Raw genomic sequence first — 16210 nt, forward strand, 5'->3', positions numbered from 1 at the left:
AAATGCATCCAGTTGGGTCATCACTTAAGAATTAAGTCCCAGCTAACTGCTTGATAACCTGTTTAGGAGATGCAGGAATGGTTCAGGGCTATTTCCCGGTTCAATACAGGTTCCATCTCTGCTGGATGAATGGAATCAATTTTGTTCAATGGAAATTATTTGAACAGGAACAAAATCAGGTGGATAAAAAGGCTTTTTTTGTACACAGAGCTGTTATTTTCATAGATTTGTTAATATAATATATAAGAGGATGATGTCTGTACATTATGATTATATTCACTGGTGCTTGGAAATGTATTTTGTTCTTTAACCTTTTGGCCAAAAAGACTCAAAGGTCAGATATTTTCTAAATAGTAGCCGATACATGGAAATATAGTGAAATAGTCCAGATTCAGTCTGAAATTTCACTTATTTGTTATTGAATTAAACAGGAAAAGCAGAACTTGTGTCTCTACAGATTGTTAAACCAGGTTACAATCAGAGATACATGCTCCTCTCTTCACCTTAGATAAACTATATAATGCTACGACTTACTAATATCCGACGATTAAAGTATGATCAGGTAGTATTTAAATGGGTTAGGGGTAAGTCCCAGCTGCTGCTGCACAATAACAGGTAAACCTCCAGTGTGCATTCGATCCTGTGATACAGTGAGGAGCAAAGCTTTCAGCCTGAGTGAGAAACTGTTTGTTCTGCAGCAGCTGTGTGGCAGCTGCTCTGTCCACACTCATACATATAATCATAAAGCCCTTAAAAGGTACAAAACAACATACACACGCAAACACTCACATGGATGTATCTATTCACCTTATACAAACACACTATCCAAAGTGTCCTTTCTAATGTTTGTCTGTTTAGTGAACACAAACCCACGCAGAGACTGTCAAAACACACACCGCAGCTTTTTAAGGGCAATCTGAGGCAAAGTAAAGCTTTTAGGTCTGCACCATTAGCTGTTTCTTAGTGGCCGGAGGGGTTTCCATCTACTTAACCACGTTGATGCTCTCTGTGTCTTTTAGTGAACAAACAGATGATCGCCCTGTCTGCCTATTGTATCTTACAGGAGAGGGGTCACACTGATATGTGGTTCAGTGGATCCAGTAGATATAAAGCTGTTCAGCTTTAATGTGTGATATTTATATTTGAAGGATCTATAATGATCAGCCAAAAAAATGGTATAGGTCCTGGATATGAAGGACATTTCTCTGTCTCTCCCTCTGTATCATCTATTTAGAATGGTTCTATAGTAATGTGTTTGATTGGAGTCATTGCATGAAATCCCAATTTTTTGCTGATGACAAAATTGTATTAATGAAGACTACGCATAAAGAGAAACATTACAAATTACTGAATTTATGCATGATACACATACTATCAGGTAATGCAACAGATGTAATAATCATTAAATGATCATTAAATAATGAATACAATACAATAAATGGTGTATTTCTATCATATAATAGATCAAAATGTTACTTGCCTCATTGAGTACCTTAAGCCTAATTTAACTTAATTAATATAAATTGTATGTATTTCATGTATTTAGAAAGGTTGTTAAATGCATTACATTTTGGTAAAAATATTGTGAAACAGGCTCAGTGTCTTCATCCAGAATTTATTTTCTCAACAGCTCAGTTTTTAAAATGACAATAAACCGAATCCTGCACTTTAGTCTTTTTGCAGAGTAACATGCAAGTGGCCAAACGTCAGGATTAAAGAACAACACTTTATATTCCAATGAAAATAATTTTGTTTTCAAAATTTACACTGACACATTCACCGACAAAGTGATTAATACACTGCAAAACACCAGACAGCATAAAACATTCACGTTTAATTGTTTCCTTTAAGTCCTACATCATGCACTATTCAAAATCGTAGAACACAATATCATTTGATATCTATCATACACAGGATCAATTTACACTTTATGAATATTGACCTTAAATAACCTCAGGCTGATCTGAATCAAGGCAAAGCATTCTAGCATTATTGACTACACAACAAACGCAGAGTGAGTTTCCGAACATCACAACCCATCTTTAAGGCTTGACTCCCAGACACAGAGCTAGTTCATTTCTCTGGATAATTCCGTCCATGTTGGCGTCACAGTGACGCAGCAGAAGGACTCGCAGCTTGTCCAGCTCAGGACCGGTGATGCTCGGCTGCAGAGGAGAGAGGAAGGAGGAGAAGGCGTTATTCTGTCAATGTGTTCTTTTTTATGCAGCACAAATTGATTACCTCAAAGATGTTAGGTTTTCACGCCCGTCACTTGTTGTTGTCAGGATTATGCAAAAACTACTGAACCAATTACCGTTGAAGTTTGTTGAGGGGTGTGGCACAACCCAGGGAGCAACTCATTACAGTTTAGACTGCATTGGGATAAACAGGTGGATTTTTTTTCCTTCAGTGTCTTTAACATGGTGAGAGAGGGAATTTTAGCCTGGGCAGTGGTATATATATTCTGCCAGTGTTTCTAGTTTCCATCTGGTAATCTCTGTGCATCAGGGTCATCCATCCATGAACATCTGTTCCAAAGAATATAATTTCTCTGAGGTGACATTACACTTGATAAGATTGAAATGCATTATATATGGAATTAGGTTAGCAACTAACTGGGAAAGAAATGCAGTGGTGCACTGGTGAATTGATATTTACTGCAGTTCACTGGGCTGGTTACCTCGACTTTATTGGTTTGGTAAATGTCCCAGTGCGAGTAAAGCCATAGAGTAAATGCTTTTTGAACAGTCTGACATTCACTTGCTCAGAATAGGACAACGACTCAACGCACTTTTATTCTGTGGTGTTATGGACTCTTAAGTCAGTAAAGCCACACCATCATAAACCTCCATGAAATTCCACCCACCAACCCCTTTGTTAATGCTTTGGTCGTCTTTCAGGTTCATTTAATGATCCTTAGTTAGTCTGTGCTAAAGACCTTTCTTTACACGTGGTAATTCTGCAGCAGATATTAGCGGCATGCATGTGCATTCTCAGGAGTGATGACAATGTTACACGTGGCAGATCTGTGGGTTACATTTGGTGCAATCAGCACCAGACTGTTAGAGAAGAACCATTGAAACCTCTGTGCTAATGTGCACATCAAACGTGTTGTTTTGCTGACTTATTTTACAATTACGCCTGTGGATCAACAGGAACATTGGGTACTGACACAGTGAAAACAATCAAGTAACTTTATTAAAAATCTTTGCTCAACTAAAATGTGTCTCTAATAACTTGCTATTAGCATTATTTATTATCCCCTTCAGGACTGACTGTTCTGTTTTAAAATGTAGTCTCCAAATTCCTTTGTCTTTCATATCAGCATCATGTTTATGTCACAATATGATGATTAGGCAACTATTTTATTTCTAGTTATCATTTCTATATACAAGATATTTAATATTCTACCTTCACTGTACCTATATGGCACTCCTGCAAGTATGACAAATAAAATATTACGACACTATTGTTCATGGAAAAGTGGACTTAAATCAACACTGTATTAGAGTATATTCGACCTGATGTAACCCTGGTCTAAAACAAGTTTCCTCTCAGAGTTCAGTGTTTAAAATATGTTTTTGTTTCCATGGAGACATTTTGATCAGAATGTAAAAACTGTTAGTGGTTTGATTCTGAGCCCTTGAAGCTGAAGGGAGTAAAGTAGCAGGAATAGCAGAAATATTTGACCTCTTCATAGGGACATTTTGTGTGTACATCACAACATTTGAGATAAACAACACACTGAAACCTAATCATTCTGAAACACACTTACTCTGACCAGCTCCATCATGTCTTTGACAAAGCCGTCCACCTCCGGACCCTCCAGTGCTCCTGTCTTACTCTGCATGAGAAAAGGGACAAGAAAAACATAACAAAAACAAAGAAAAGAGAGGGAATTTACAGCCATCTAATGTTATTCTATCATAAATCATTAGTTTTCCTTTCTTGGGTGTATTCCTTTGGTTAAATAATGGGCCTTACTGTTCCTTACTGGTTGTTTTTCAATGATGTGCATTAGCTGTTCACTGTACATGAATCTCCACCTTCAGATCACATTCAGTATGATTTGAAGCAGAAGTGCTAGAGCACAAGGTGACACCCCACCCCACTCTTTCTCTCTCTGTCTGTCTGCTTGTGTGCTTGTAGTGGATGGGCACAGGGGGAAATGTAATTATGTGATTGGGAAAATTGGGAAAAATGGGAAAATTTAAACTCCAGGACAACAGAAGGGGAATACAAAGAAGTTGACTGATCGTATCGGAGCGGGCAGGTAACATTAGACCCCGCCTCCTGTATCAGCAACATCATTCAGAAAATGTCACTGCGCTATTGCCTTATATGTAATTCGCCACACTCGGCAAGTGTTTTTACTTTTAATACTTAAAGGATATTTTTCGAGCAAGTCCTTATTTACTCTAAGTTTGTACTTTTCATTCCTACTTTACTGTTTGAGTACTTCCTCCACCATTTAGTGCAATGCACCTGAAAGAAGGGAGATGTCAAAGTTATAGTATTACAGATTTTGCTGTAAGAAAAAGAGGTGGAAACAAAAGGCTTTCAGATTGACTATTATTTCATACACTTATAGACAGGTTCATAAATATTGCACAGAAAAGGAAGAAGCTTATCAGAGAGTCCTGATAGTTATTACTGACTCCCATCAGGTGCTGCAGTTTAAGTGATCATCATCCCAGAGAGTGACTTGACAACATAATGGGTGCTTAGTTTTATTATGTTACATTAGAGCTAAGGAAGCCAATTGGATTCAGGCTCAGTGCTCTGAGATCTCTCATGCACACGGCGGCACACAGTTGCAGGTTTGAGGGTGTTTATTTCCTTGGGGAAGGGAAACGTTAGGAGCAGTGATATCTGCCTCGGCTGTAAAAAGATGTCATCCCTGGTTTAGTGCAAAGAATTTCGCCAGTTGTGGTCTGGAGGAGAGAACATACAAACACTCTGATACCACACATCATATATTTACCAACCTGCTCTGGAAAAAGCAACAAGATGACCATATTTCAGTGGTTGTTCTTAAAACCAAACTACTCGCTGTCCAAATTCTCATATATTTTCCTGCGGGATCAGGATCAGCAACAATAATGATCTAAGATTTGATCGATACTGTACTTACAACATCATAATGGTTAAAGATCTTCTCAAAATCTCTTTTCCTCTCGTCCTGACTACAAGCCTTGGAAAAGGAGAGACAAATTATCAAAAATTAGAAAAATAAATCAAGACAAATTATATGTAGCAGCATGATTTATGTTTTAATCCGACAAAAGTGTTGAAGAACAAGATAAACAAGCCACTTACGTCCAGCTGAAACCGGAGCATGAAATTCTCTTCTAAAGCCAAGATCCTTATTGAGAAAGAGATATAACATTAATAAGTATGTAAGTAATTTATCAGAAAGGAAAATGTATTCCTTATTTTCTTGTCAGAGGAAATTTAAGATATAGTATAACAATGTAAATGATTGGGGTTTTGGTTGTTTAGACATGTTTTCATCATAGATGGATGAAGTCTCCACTTCCTCCCACAATCCAAAAGTGAATCCAAAAAAATCCCTGATACTAACTCTGCCATCTTGGGCTTTTGAAGTCTTCGCCTGTGCAGTAGCGATCAGAATATGGAAATGTGGTATCAAGGTCCCACTGTTACATGGGCTCGACCAAATTGCAAGTTTCACCCTGTTTTTATATCAGCAAAAAAAATTTAACTTATTGGAAAAATGTTAACTTGAACAAGCATCAATAATGTTTCGTCTGCTAACATGGAGGAGGCAGGATTTAAGATCTATAGTGCAGCCAGCCACCAGGAGGTGATCCAGACACTTGGCTTTACTTTTTTCCTGATTCTTCTTCACACTCTGTGAACCAAAAAGTTTATAATCTAGATTATTTGGGCCTCATTTTTGTACAGTCGAAGGAAGTGAAGAAATATTGTCTCAATATGCAAATTCTTAACCAATGCAGTCATGGATTTGAGATGTCAGTATTTTGCTTAGTTTGATAAGATAGCCACATACTGAATGCAACACTTTTAAATAAAATAAAAAACCATAGGTTAAAGTCACATTTGAACATTGCAGGGACTAAGAATAGCTCTTAGAAAAATACCTGGCCAGGTCGTTTAGATCCAAACGGCCATCCTTGTTTTTGTCAAAGATCTTCATCTGGAAGAAAAAAAGGACATGTGTGAATCTCTGCCTGCTGTGTTTGTAGTTACTTCCTTAAACCACCCCTGGCTCCAGAGCTAGAGTTTTGATCTGATTTGAGCATGACTCAATCTCTCCTAATTGAAATCTAAACAATAACAGGACTGGTCTGTCTGAGGCTCGCAGGTTCCACAGAAGTAACTGAGAGACATGGTTAGTCAGAAATGCTATCTTGGGTTTCTGTCTTTTAATAGCTGAAACATCATCTCAACAGGATATCACAAGTGAAAGGTTCCCCTGAATCACTTTTGGTTTCTGTGGTCTCATTTAGCCGTTTCTTGGTAGAATAGCTTATGGGAGCCACTTAAAGCTTCCCAGTCGTCTGCAGCTTTTAGTGGTTAAAATGGGTATGTCAAAAATAATGGTTGACTGAGAATGTTTAGACTTTTTTCTTTTTCAATTTCAATAAATGTAGCTTCAGTTGCCCAAAGTAGTGAAAGTGAAAGTGTGTGAGTGTGTGTATTGCATTACTACCATTGCGTCAGTGTAATCCTCCAGTTTGTCAGATGACACCTCCTTGCGGTGCTGCAGAAACAGGTCTTTGAGGAAAGCCTAAGGAACAAGGGGCAAACCGGTCAAATCCAGTGAGCGTTAAATTATAAATACATATAATCGGCACATCATTTGTGCCGATTATGTAGCTAGAAATTTACCAGAAAAATTTAAATTGTTCAAAATCATAAAATTACCTCCATTCTCGAAAAATGTATCTGATGGGACAATATGCTTATCTACCAATTTCATTGGATCATAATACGATACAATTTTTAAGTATTGTGATTCTTCAAGTATTGCGATTCGATCTTACAAACCGTGTTTTCTTTTTAGACACTAGAGGCAAAGGTTGTACTATACACCTCTTTCTGTAAACTCAGAGCTTCTGGTCAACAAACGGTCGGATAACTACAATTGGCAGTCAGCTAGAAAGCTTAAGAGTTCCTTGTAGATGTGCATGTTCTCCCACTTCTCGTAGTTATTTTCTTTCCGGATCAACCACTGACTAAGAATCTAAAGTAGAACCAGAATTATTTATCCTGAAGAAAAGACATGTCTGAAGCTGAAAAAGGATCTTTTCTGAGTTTATGACATAAGATGAGTTAGTGGTGAAAGGTTGCAGTCCTTCTCTGCAAGTAGCACAACTCCACAACCATTGGTTGTTCCTTGAACAGAAAAGAAGTGTGTAATTGGTTCTGTGGTGTGAAGGTTTGTACATTTTGTTCAGCATCCTCACCTTGAGCTCTTGAGCCGATATATAGCCACTGCTGTCAGCATCATACTTCCTCCATATCTGCAGTGAGGAGCAGAGGATGAATCCGTAAATGGTTGCAGGAGTACAGCCAACTTGATATAATGTCATGTCATTTTGTATTTATATTGATTTTGACGAATAGAACTAAGTTTGTTACTGAAATATCAAACTGGATTAGATGCCAAAAAGCATAGCTAGGATTCAGATAGTAGAATGTTCCGAACCAGTGAGGTAGAGCTTAACATAAACACACACAGAGCTACTGATGTTATTCAAGAAATTTGTGGATGAAAGAAGAGCTAATTGAGAAGCAAGCAAATGCAATAATGCGGAATCATGGTTGGCAACGGTTTTCTTTTGCTCTTCTTCTATCTTTATTTCTTTGTTTATTGTTGTTAGTGCGCTGGACAGAGCAATCTGATCAAAGACACATCTCACTGTGGACACTTATTAATACCAGGAGTGAATCTAATCATGTTAGAATCATATCTAGATGAGATCTGTACACAAAATGCATTTTAGTGCCAGATATTAAAAGGGGTCTGTGTTAATCCACTGCCCAACCAGAACACCTCTGTAATGTTTTTCATGTTGTATATAATCAGTTCTTCTCGTTTCACCTTTCATTGACGTATCATGTTGTTTGATCTTACCTTCATGAAGTCAACACTGTTGTCCAGAGGAGCTTCTCTGCGGAAGATTAACAGGAAGTTCTCATCTTCGCGGAGGATCATATTGGCCAACTGGAAAACAGGAAGTAGTACTGAGATCAGACCAGGTAGCAGTGATAGGATGATGATGTTCTATGAAGTTGTTATGAGCCTGTTTTTATGAACAGTTTCCTACAGAAGAAATTAATAAAATGAAGGTCTCAACAGTCATTGGAGTAGCCAGATGAAATGGGCCACTTCAACTTTTTTGTTGATATAAACAACTAAAGCATTTCCTTCCATTCACCTGTATTTCAGTAAGGTTGCAGGAGTAGCAGCAGTATTAGGACAGCTGAATTGTGGTTCAGCTCATTCAGTTTGAAATAAAATGATGGACACTACATTACAGGGCCTAATCTGAGCCTTTCTGTGTTTGAGTTTTACAAAAGTTTTTTTTAATCTTGTGGTAAATCCTCTTCGGTCATGGTAATCAATACATCTTTTGGTCGTTGCCAAGGAAACTTGTTGGCCAACATCCTGAGAGCACTCTTGAGTTGCAGTTCCGTCATAAAGGATTTTCTTTCACCTTGCTAATCATTTTTTGCACATCCACAAGATTTGGGCTCCTCGGTCCACAAGAAGGTTTACAGTTCTCTAGTTTTCTTATTCACCTGCTTTATAACAAAGTACCATTGGTGATCTGTCAGATAGATCTTTGCTGATTTAAGCTTCATTATTATCTTCACTTCCATAGTCACCTCTTCACTTCTCATATTGACAGACAACTCCACCTCAATCTAAATGGAAACTGGATTCAACGAACTCTGCTTGTGAGCTCTGTTGTAAAAGAACTGACATTTAAACAATACACAGTTACCCAAGAAATATCAAGCAGCCGATTGTCCAATTTCTCACGAAGCCCTGCAGTTTGGTTTCTTTGTGCTGAATGTGCAATATCTCCCTCACTATTCTTTCTATATTGATGTCAACTTCCTCAAATTAAAGCTGAGACGTGGCACTTTAATGCAGCATCCGTTGTATTTCATATTGAATTTGCTTCAGCAGAGAGCCGAAACACCAATGGGGATCCATATTTTATTGTCTTTTAGATGAACCAACCCTGCACCAGCTCCTCCTGCCTCTGTGCCAATTCACGTTGCCCTCCTTCTTGTCTGTCCTTCTTTAACAATATCAGCCCTCCATTAGTAGATTAAACTGGCTCAGCATCATCACAATACAAGATGCTAGTGCAGATATTTAGGTCACAAAGCTGAAGTACAGCTCGAAGAAAAAGCGCAATGCACCAATAATGATGTCAACTGCACACAAGCAAGAAATAAAATGCTGAACAAAGCAGAAGGGATCTTGCCTTAAAGGGGACATACTATGCCCATTTTACCACAAGTTGATATGGTTCCTTAGGGTCTTAAAGAAATGTCTGTAACATATTTTGGTCAAAATACCACAAGGATCATTTAAAACAGCACCTTTTTACCCTGTCTAAAACAGCCCTCGTCAGATTGACCCGTTTTGAGTGCCCCCCCCTTCACGACATACAAGCGCCCAGATTTTTAGCTATCCATTACCTCTGTAGAAATATGGCTACTGGAGACGAAGATACAATCTTGCAACCATATAGTTTTGAACCAGAGTCAGGTGGGCTGAAGCCTGGCTGGTTTGCGAGAGTCCCAGCTCCCCAGCGCAGCCCCGCAGCCCTGCAGTGTGAGCTTGAGCTGGCGCAGCAGCAGCATCCTTCCACATGGTTGAGGCAACGTTTAGAGGTGTCCCGGGGGTCCCTTGTTTATGCGGCCACTTAAATGTCTGACAGGTAATAGCTCGTCCAAGGCCATTTAGCGAGACTCCCTACATGGGCATGGTGTGACTATGACGTTTATTTCGGTCGTAATCCCATTCGACGCACTCTAGCGTATCGTTTCTGACATAGAGGAACCACAACAAATCGCGGGAGTTGTTTTTGGGACGTTAAACATGCCAGATACCCAAATTAACATGTAGAAGCACTACAAAAGTGGAATTTTCATAATATGTCCCCTTTAAACCTTTTCTTAAAATCTTACACAATTTCTACAAAAGAGGGTAAAACACTTGTGTGTACAGTACTTTGAATTATCTATTTGCTTCCGAACAAAGCAGCTTGGGCTCCTGTTACCTGTTACTTGCTACTCAGACCTTTTCTTAACCATTTAAACTAAAGTCAGCCAAGCTGTTATCTCTCCATCTTTGTGCAACATCCAAGTTTGGGGTTTTGTTTCTAGCACTCACACTTTTGTATGTCATCTGTAGACTCATATATGTACAGCTTGACACCATCCTTGCTAAGGTGGTGAACGAGGTTAGAGGTGTTTGAGTGTCTTCTTGAGACGGCTAATTTGTACAGTTCATTTTTCTGCTCCGTGACAGACTTTTCACACACAAACCACATATATGCGACAGTAGTCACCAGCTCCTTGTCTCATCTTGGCTGCTTAGATTCCTTCCCCTGTTTGGATTTACCTTCTTCTTTGTCAAGTTCTCGCTCCTCCATATTTATTTGAGTAGTCTTCCTGCAAACTTCTGGCCTGCTTCGGTGTTGTATGGAAGGACACAAAGCGCTAGGCCCAAAAATAGTGCAGTAATGAGCATGATCTTGCCGCACAGCAAAATAAAGATATAGAAGAATATGCAAAGACAGATATTCTGTTGTCACACAATATATTTAGTTACTTCACCCAACGGTAGGCAAATTAATACCAGGATACAGTCAAAACTGTCCATCCCTTATTTCTCCTCCCATAGTAAGCGAACACTGTGTCTAATAGACCTGTCATATGATACAGAACTTAATGCAGCTGTTACACCGGATACTATCGTTTTCACACTTGCTCACTGACTTCCTCTTTAGTGCCATAGAGCAGGGCCAAAAGTAAAAAAGGAAACCGCATTACAGTGCATTGGTCTGTAGGCTCTGTTGTGCCTACAGACATGTAATCAGTTTCCAGTTTGTTGGTATACCTTGCTAATATTGATGCAGTCTAAAACAAAAAATGCTAAATTCTTTTAAATATAATTAAAGCCTCATGTATCTCAAACCTCAATGATTTCAAATTGAATGTATAAACATATTGCTTATGGAAAAAGAGCATCTGATTTGCTATTGCTATGGATCTTCCAGACTCCATAATTACTATGGGGAGATTAAAAGTGGAATGGTGCAACCCTACTCCACAGGGCGTGGATCTTGGAAAAACAGCCACAAAGAGCTTTCGACCGCCCTGTCTCTGCAACAGTCTCAGTACATCAGTGCATATATGATTCGATTTTTGTTTTTTTTCCAGCCTCATGAGTAAAAGCCAAAGCTTTGGGGTCTGTGGGTGCGAATGCATTAAGGGATTGGTCTAATGCAGATTTTTTCCCCCAAGATAAAGAGAATGCACCTCAGTGGGAGTGTGGGGGGAAAAACAATCAAAATATGGCTTTACACTTCTAGGAAACGGCCATGGTAGCTTTGTCAGACAGGTTTGATTAAATTACTGAAGTGACAGTCACTGGAGAATCAGCTTTCATCAATAAAGAGCAGTTTGTTTCAGATTTCTGAAAGTCCCACTCAACAGCACATAAGAACCATGAGGCTGTTTCTTATTTAGAGGAATCCCTGTGCCATTCAGATTCAATTTTATTTCCACTTGACTGTATTCGATTTAGATTAATGGTGTGAGTGTTTTCCCGCTCACTGTCTCTTACTGGCTCTATCGTCACTACTTAGTGTGAACCTCAGGAGAAGAGTTTTTGTTCTTCGTGAAAATAGTAAAGCTGAGTCATCGTCAGAGATACATGAGATAAATAAATACAAGTTACGGAATAGAGGAGTCTGTGAGAAAGAGGAAGGAGATCTAGAATAAGGAAGTAAGAAAAGAGATAAAACTGTGTCGAGAGTGACAGAGAGTGGGAAGAAAACACAAATGAAGTGAATGAGTTCATAATTAAAGACAGAAATATTTGTCGTACCTCCTGAATCTGCAGTTTCCCGTCAGCAGTGACATCATAGGCGGACATGAACCTCTGCTTCAGTATCTGAACCTTCTCTTCAGTCACTTTCTCCTGTGGAGACACATTGGATTAAATTGAGATATAACGTTTAAAAAAATATAAAGTACATTTTTTATCACACCGATTCTTGTAAGTATATAATCAGGTTTCCTGCGCGGTCGTAAAAAGTCTTGAATTACAGGTGATAAACCTAAGCCCCGTATAACACATTTAAAGCGGTTGAAAATAATAATTCTAAAAGGAAAATACTGACTGCGTCTACTTTTCTGGTCTACCATTTTCCTATTAAGTTTCGCCTACTCACCTCCTGACAAAATGTCCTTCAAACATTTATGAAGCTGACTGTGTGTGTGTGTGTGTGTGTGTGTGTGTGTGTGTGTGTGTGTGTGTGTGTGTGTGTGTGTGTGTGTGTGTGTAACTGGTCCTTGGCTGACTCACTGTTTTTGATACACGTGTTAACAGAAACTATAACAGTGTGTGTATACCAAAGAAACTCTCATCCAAGATCATTTATTTTATTTATTTGATAGGGACAGAGCATGGTGATGAACATCAGTCTAAAAACACTACATGTAAACAAGCCGGAGTCTAGGAGGAATGCTTATTTACATCTATAAGGAAAAGCAGATATGTCTTTGATTGAGTTAGCAACTCTACAGACTATAGATCAATTGGTTTCCCTATAATTTCCTCAAACTGAACAGTGAAAAAACTGAGGCAGTCCTCATTGGCTCCAAGCACACCCTCACCAAACAGCCCAGTTTCACCCTCACCATAGACAACTCCTTGGTTTCCCCCTCTCCTCAGGTTAAGAGCCTGGGTGTCGTCCTCGACAGCACCCTATCATTCCATACCCACATCAACAACACCATCCGGTCTGCCTACTTCCACATCCGCAATATCAACCGCCTCCGCATTGACCCAAATTCAATCCCTCTTTTTAAATCTAGCATCAAAACCCACCTGTTTAGGCAGGCATATAACTTTTAATGTTCCTGTCTGCTGAAGTTGTTGTTCTGCTGCTGCTCTGCTTTGTGCATTTAAAAAATTTGAATTAACTGTATTGTTGACTGTTGTACGGCGACCTTGAGTATCTTGAAAGGCGCCTTATAAATAAAATGTATTAGTATTATTGTATCATAAGAGTCAGGAGTAATTGAGATAAAAGCTGTTGCCATACAGGAGCATGTCTGAGTTAAGAATAACCGGATTATGTTCCCGCTTGGATCAGTTTTTTCTCAACCAGATGCAGATTTTAGTATATTTAGTCGCTAATCTTCCTCGGTCTAGTAGCTAAACAGTCCTTGGTGACCGTACTGTAACTATAGAAACCTGTAGATCCACAGGGCCGATGACTGAATCATGGATTCATGCAGTGCAGAGCACACAGTCCTCAGACTACGAGGTGCCAGGCCCTCGCTCATTATACACAGAAAAATGATTTGTCTTCAGCATCAGCCGTCTATCAGGAGCTGGTGTTCGGTGCCAGCAATCTCCTGTTGCTAAGCAGAAGTCTTTAAAGCACACATGGTTATATTGACTTCACGCACACGTCTGAAGTAGAATGTTTCCCTGCTGCATGACAAGACTGATTTATTAAATGTCATTGTATCATCTGAAGCTGCATGTGAGCAAATGTAACTAAAAAGACAAATACAAAGACAGATGTGGGGTCTGTTTCTGAGATTCCAAGTTTAACAAAGCCTGAATTCTAAGTTGATAAATCTTAAGATGGGAAAGGAAATGCAACCAAATACAGTTTTCTTAATGTCCACTGGGTCACAGTCTTATAAAGTGAACCAACCATGAACCAAGAGAGGCCACAATATCTGAACGTACCGATGTCTCAGTCCTTATTGATGACTCATTGTAAAGATAGGCTTTGAGTAACAAACTATTAACCAGTCGGATTTTTATTGTATAAGGGATAGTTCACCCAAAAATGAGGGGGAGACGGTGACAGAACTTTGAGTTTTCTGAAGGAAACCTGCCAGTGGAGCAGGTCAGCTTCAAAGAGTAATTCAGAGTTAAAGTGATGTCAGACTGAGGAGCAGGAATCCCAGAGTCCCCCCTCATCTCAGGAACACTGCGCTCAGACTGACTGCCCTCTGAAACATGAGCCTGCAACAGAACGATTGTTTCTGTGTCTTCAAATACTCATCATCCTGAGGGCGTTAATGAAAAAGCAAAAAGCAAACACCAGAGAGACTAAGTGACCTGTGGTCGGTGGTCTCTTTGTTTTAGTGCAACTCCATTAGTATCAAAGGGAGCACACGCACACAGAGGGGGAGAGAGAGAGAGAGGACATTTACTAATAGTTTTACTGTACATTCATCTAATTTTCCATTATAAATGGTCAGGGAGAGTGCTCAGTCTTTAGGCAGTAAAAGGGCATTTAGCATTGCTCAGTAAACATGATGTGTCATTAGCACACGTTAAAAGACACACACGCACACATACACACATTTGCCCCCCCCCCCCCCCCCGCCCAGGGCAATTTGTAACGAAGACAAAGGCTTTTCCTTTGACAGGGACCAGAGCTCTTAAATTGTATTGTGTCTGACATCCTGACAGTCTCCCCACCCAGTCACTGTCCAAAGACAAATTGTGTTTTCTAAACAAATCTTCTCCGATAAGTCGTTTCCCATAGACTCATCAATAAAAATTTGAAATTTGATTGTATTGTCTTGATGACTTGGATTTCCGTCGCACGTAACATGTAATACAATAAAAAAAAGATTAACATGTACATGTGCAGCTCAGATTGTCTCAGTAAGTATAAGAAATGAGTTGGAGATACAGAAAAGCATTTCAAACACAGTGGACACCGTTGAAAGTCTCAAATCAGACGGAGACACATCGCCAATTTTTGATATTTTTGGGAAAACAGCAATCAACTGCCTGAAGCTTCCAACCCACAGGTGCACAACATCTTCTCTGGTGACCTTCAGAGTTGCCACCCTCATCTCTCGCTGTTTGTGAGGTCTCTCTGTCTTGGTGGGATCTTCAGTAAGTGGAATACAGCTCAATCAGATCGAGGTATCTGACTCAGTCGTTTCCACCTCTTTACCCTGAAAACCTCTGTGGCTGATTAGGCGGCATGTTTCAGATTGTTGTCATGCTTAATAATGAAGTGTCGTCCCGTGAGTTTTGATGCTTCAATGGAAATGATGTTCTGATCCTTGTCTTTGTACCTGTTAGACTTCACGTGCACTGTATCACATTCATATTGAACTGCTGTTACAGTTTCCATCTTTACTTGGTGATGATTTGATCCAAAGCTCACTTACCTGTGGACCCAGTTTCTTCATCATGTGACGGAAAAACTCATCAAGCTCTTTGCCCTCAATGTAGCCGTTATCTGTCCAAATAATAATACACAGTGTTAGAAGTAGGTGTAGTTCGCAAATCCAGTAAAACAAGTTCAATTCTGAGTAGAGTAAAGTAAGGTAAAGTAAGAGGATTAATTCCTCCTTTCATCAAACATTGCATTTGACTATAGACATAGAAACACACAACTTAAGTTATTTATCATGACAATTATGTTTAACATGATACTAAGAAATTAAATTACTTGCAACAACCGAATTTCACAAATATTGATTCAATTGAAGTCTTTCCCTCCTTAATCTCTCGAAGCAGGGGAAGAGGAGTTGAAACCCACAGTACTTCCTGTTCTATGTATATTTATGCAGAAAACAAATAAAGACATTAAGTCATTAACTCTTCTTACCATCTGCATCAAAGTGTTGCCAGATTTCCAGGAAACCGGCTGCATCCAGGTTATCAAACGCACAATCCATGTTTAATGATGAGAGATGACAAGCTGCTGTAAGTCAGACTGAGGTGACAAACTGCTGGTGCACTGTTCAGCAGCCTGCCTGTTTGACATATGCTCTTTGTGACTTGGTAAAACCAAAACCACACCTTCTCTGTGCATGAGAGGGGGAGATGAGTGCAGCGCTGTATTTGCCATCTAGTGGCCACTTTGTCCCACTGCACAACAGACATTCAACTCAGCTGAAGCAACAAAAAGAGAAA

The 16210-nt window shown here is 39.4% G+C and overlaps 1 protein-coding gene across 1 annotated transcript; it reads right to left on the minus strand.

Annotated features, from left to right (window-relative positions):
- Positions 1-1595: 1595 nt before the first annotated feature.
- On the minus strand, positions 1596-16076 carry scgn (secretagogin, EF-hand calcium binding protein). Its single transcript, XM_053433276.1, has 11 exons — positions 15903-16076; positions 15460-15530; positions 12128-12220; positions 8126-8215; positions 7455-7511; positions 6698-6775; positions 6126-6181; positions 5320-5365; positions 5135-5194; positions 3776-3844; positions 1596-2165 (listed from the first exon to the last, which is right to left on the minus strand). The coding sequence occupies exons 1-11, from the start codon at positions 15970-15972 to the stop codon at positions 2043-2045; spliced, it is 813 nt and encodes a 270-aa protein (XP_053289251.1). The 5' UTR covers positions 15973-16076; the 3' UTR covers positions 1596-2042.
- Between the last annotated feature and the right edge of the window lie 134 nt (positions 16077-16210).

The sequence above is a fragment of the Pleuronectes platessa genome, chromosome 10, assembly GCF_947347685.1.
Source record: "Pleuronectes platessa chromosome 10, fPlePla1.1, whole genome shotgun sequence".
In the NCBI taxonomy this organism is placed as follows: Eukaryota; Metazoa; Chordata; class Actinopteri; order Pleuronectiformes; family Pleuronectidae; genus Pleuronectes; species Pleuronectes platessa.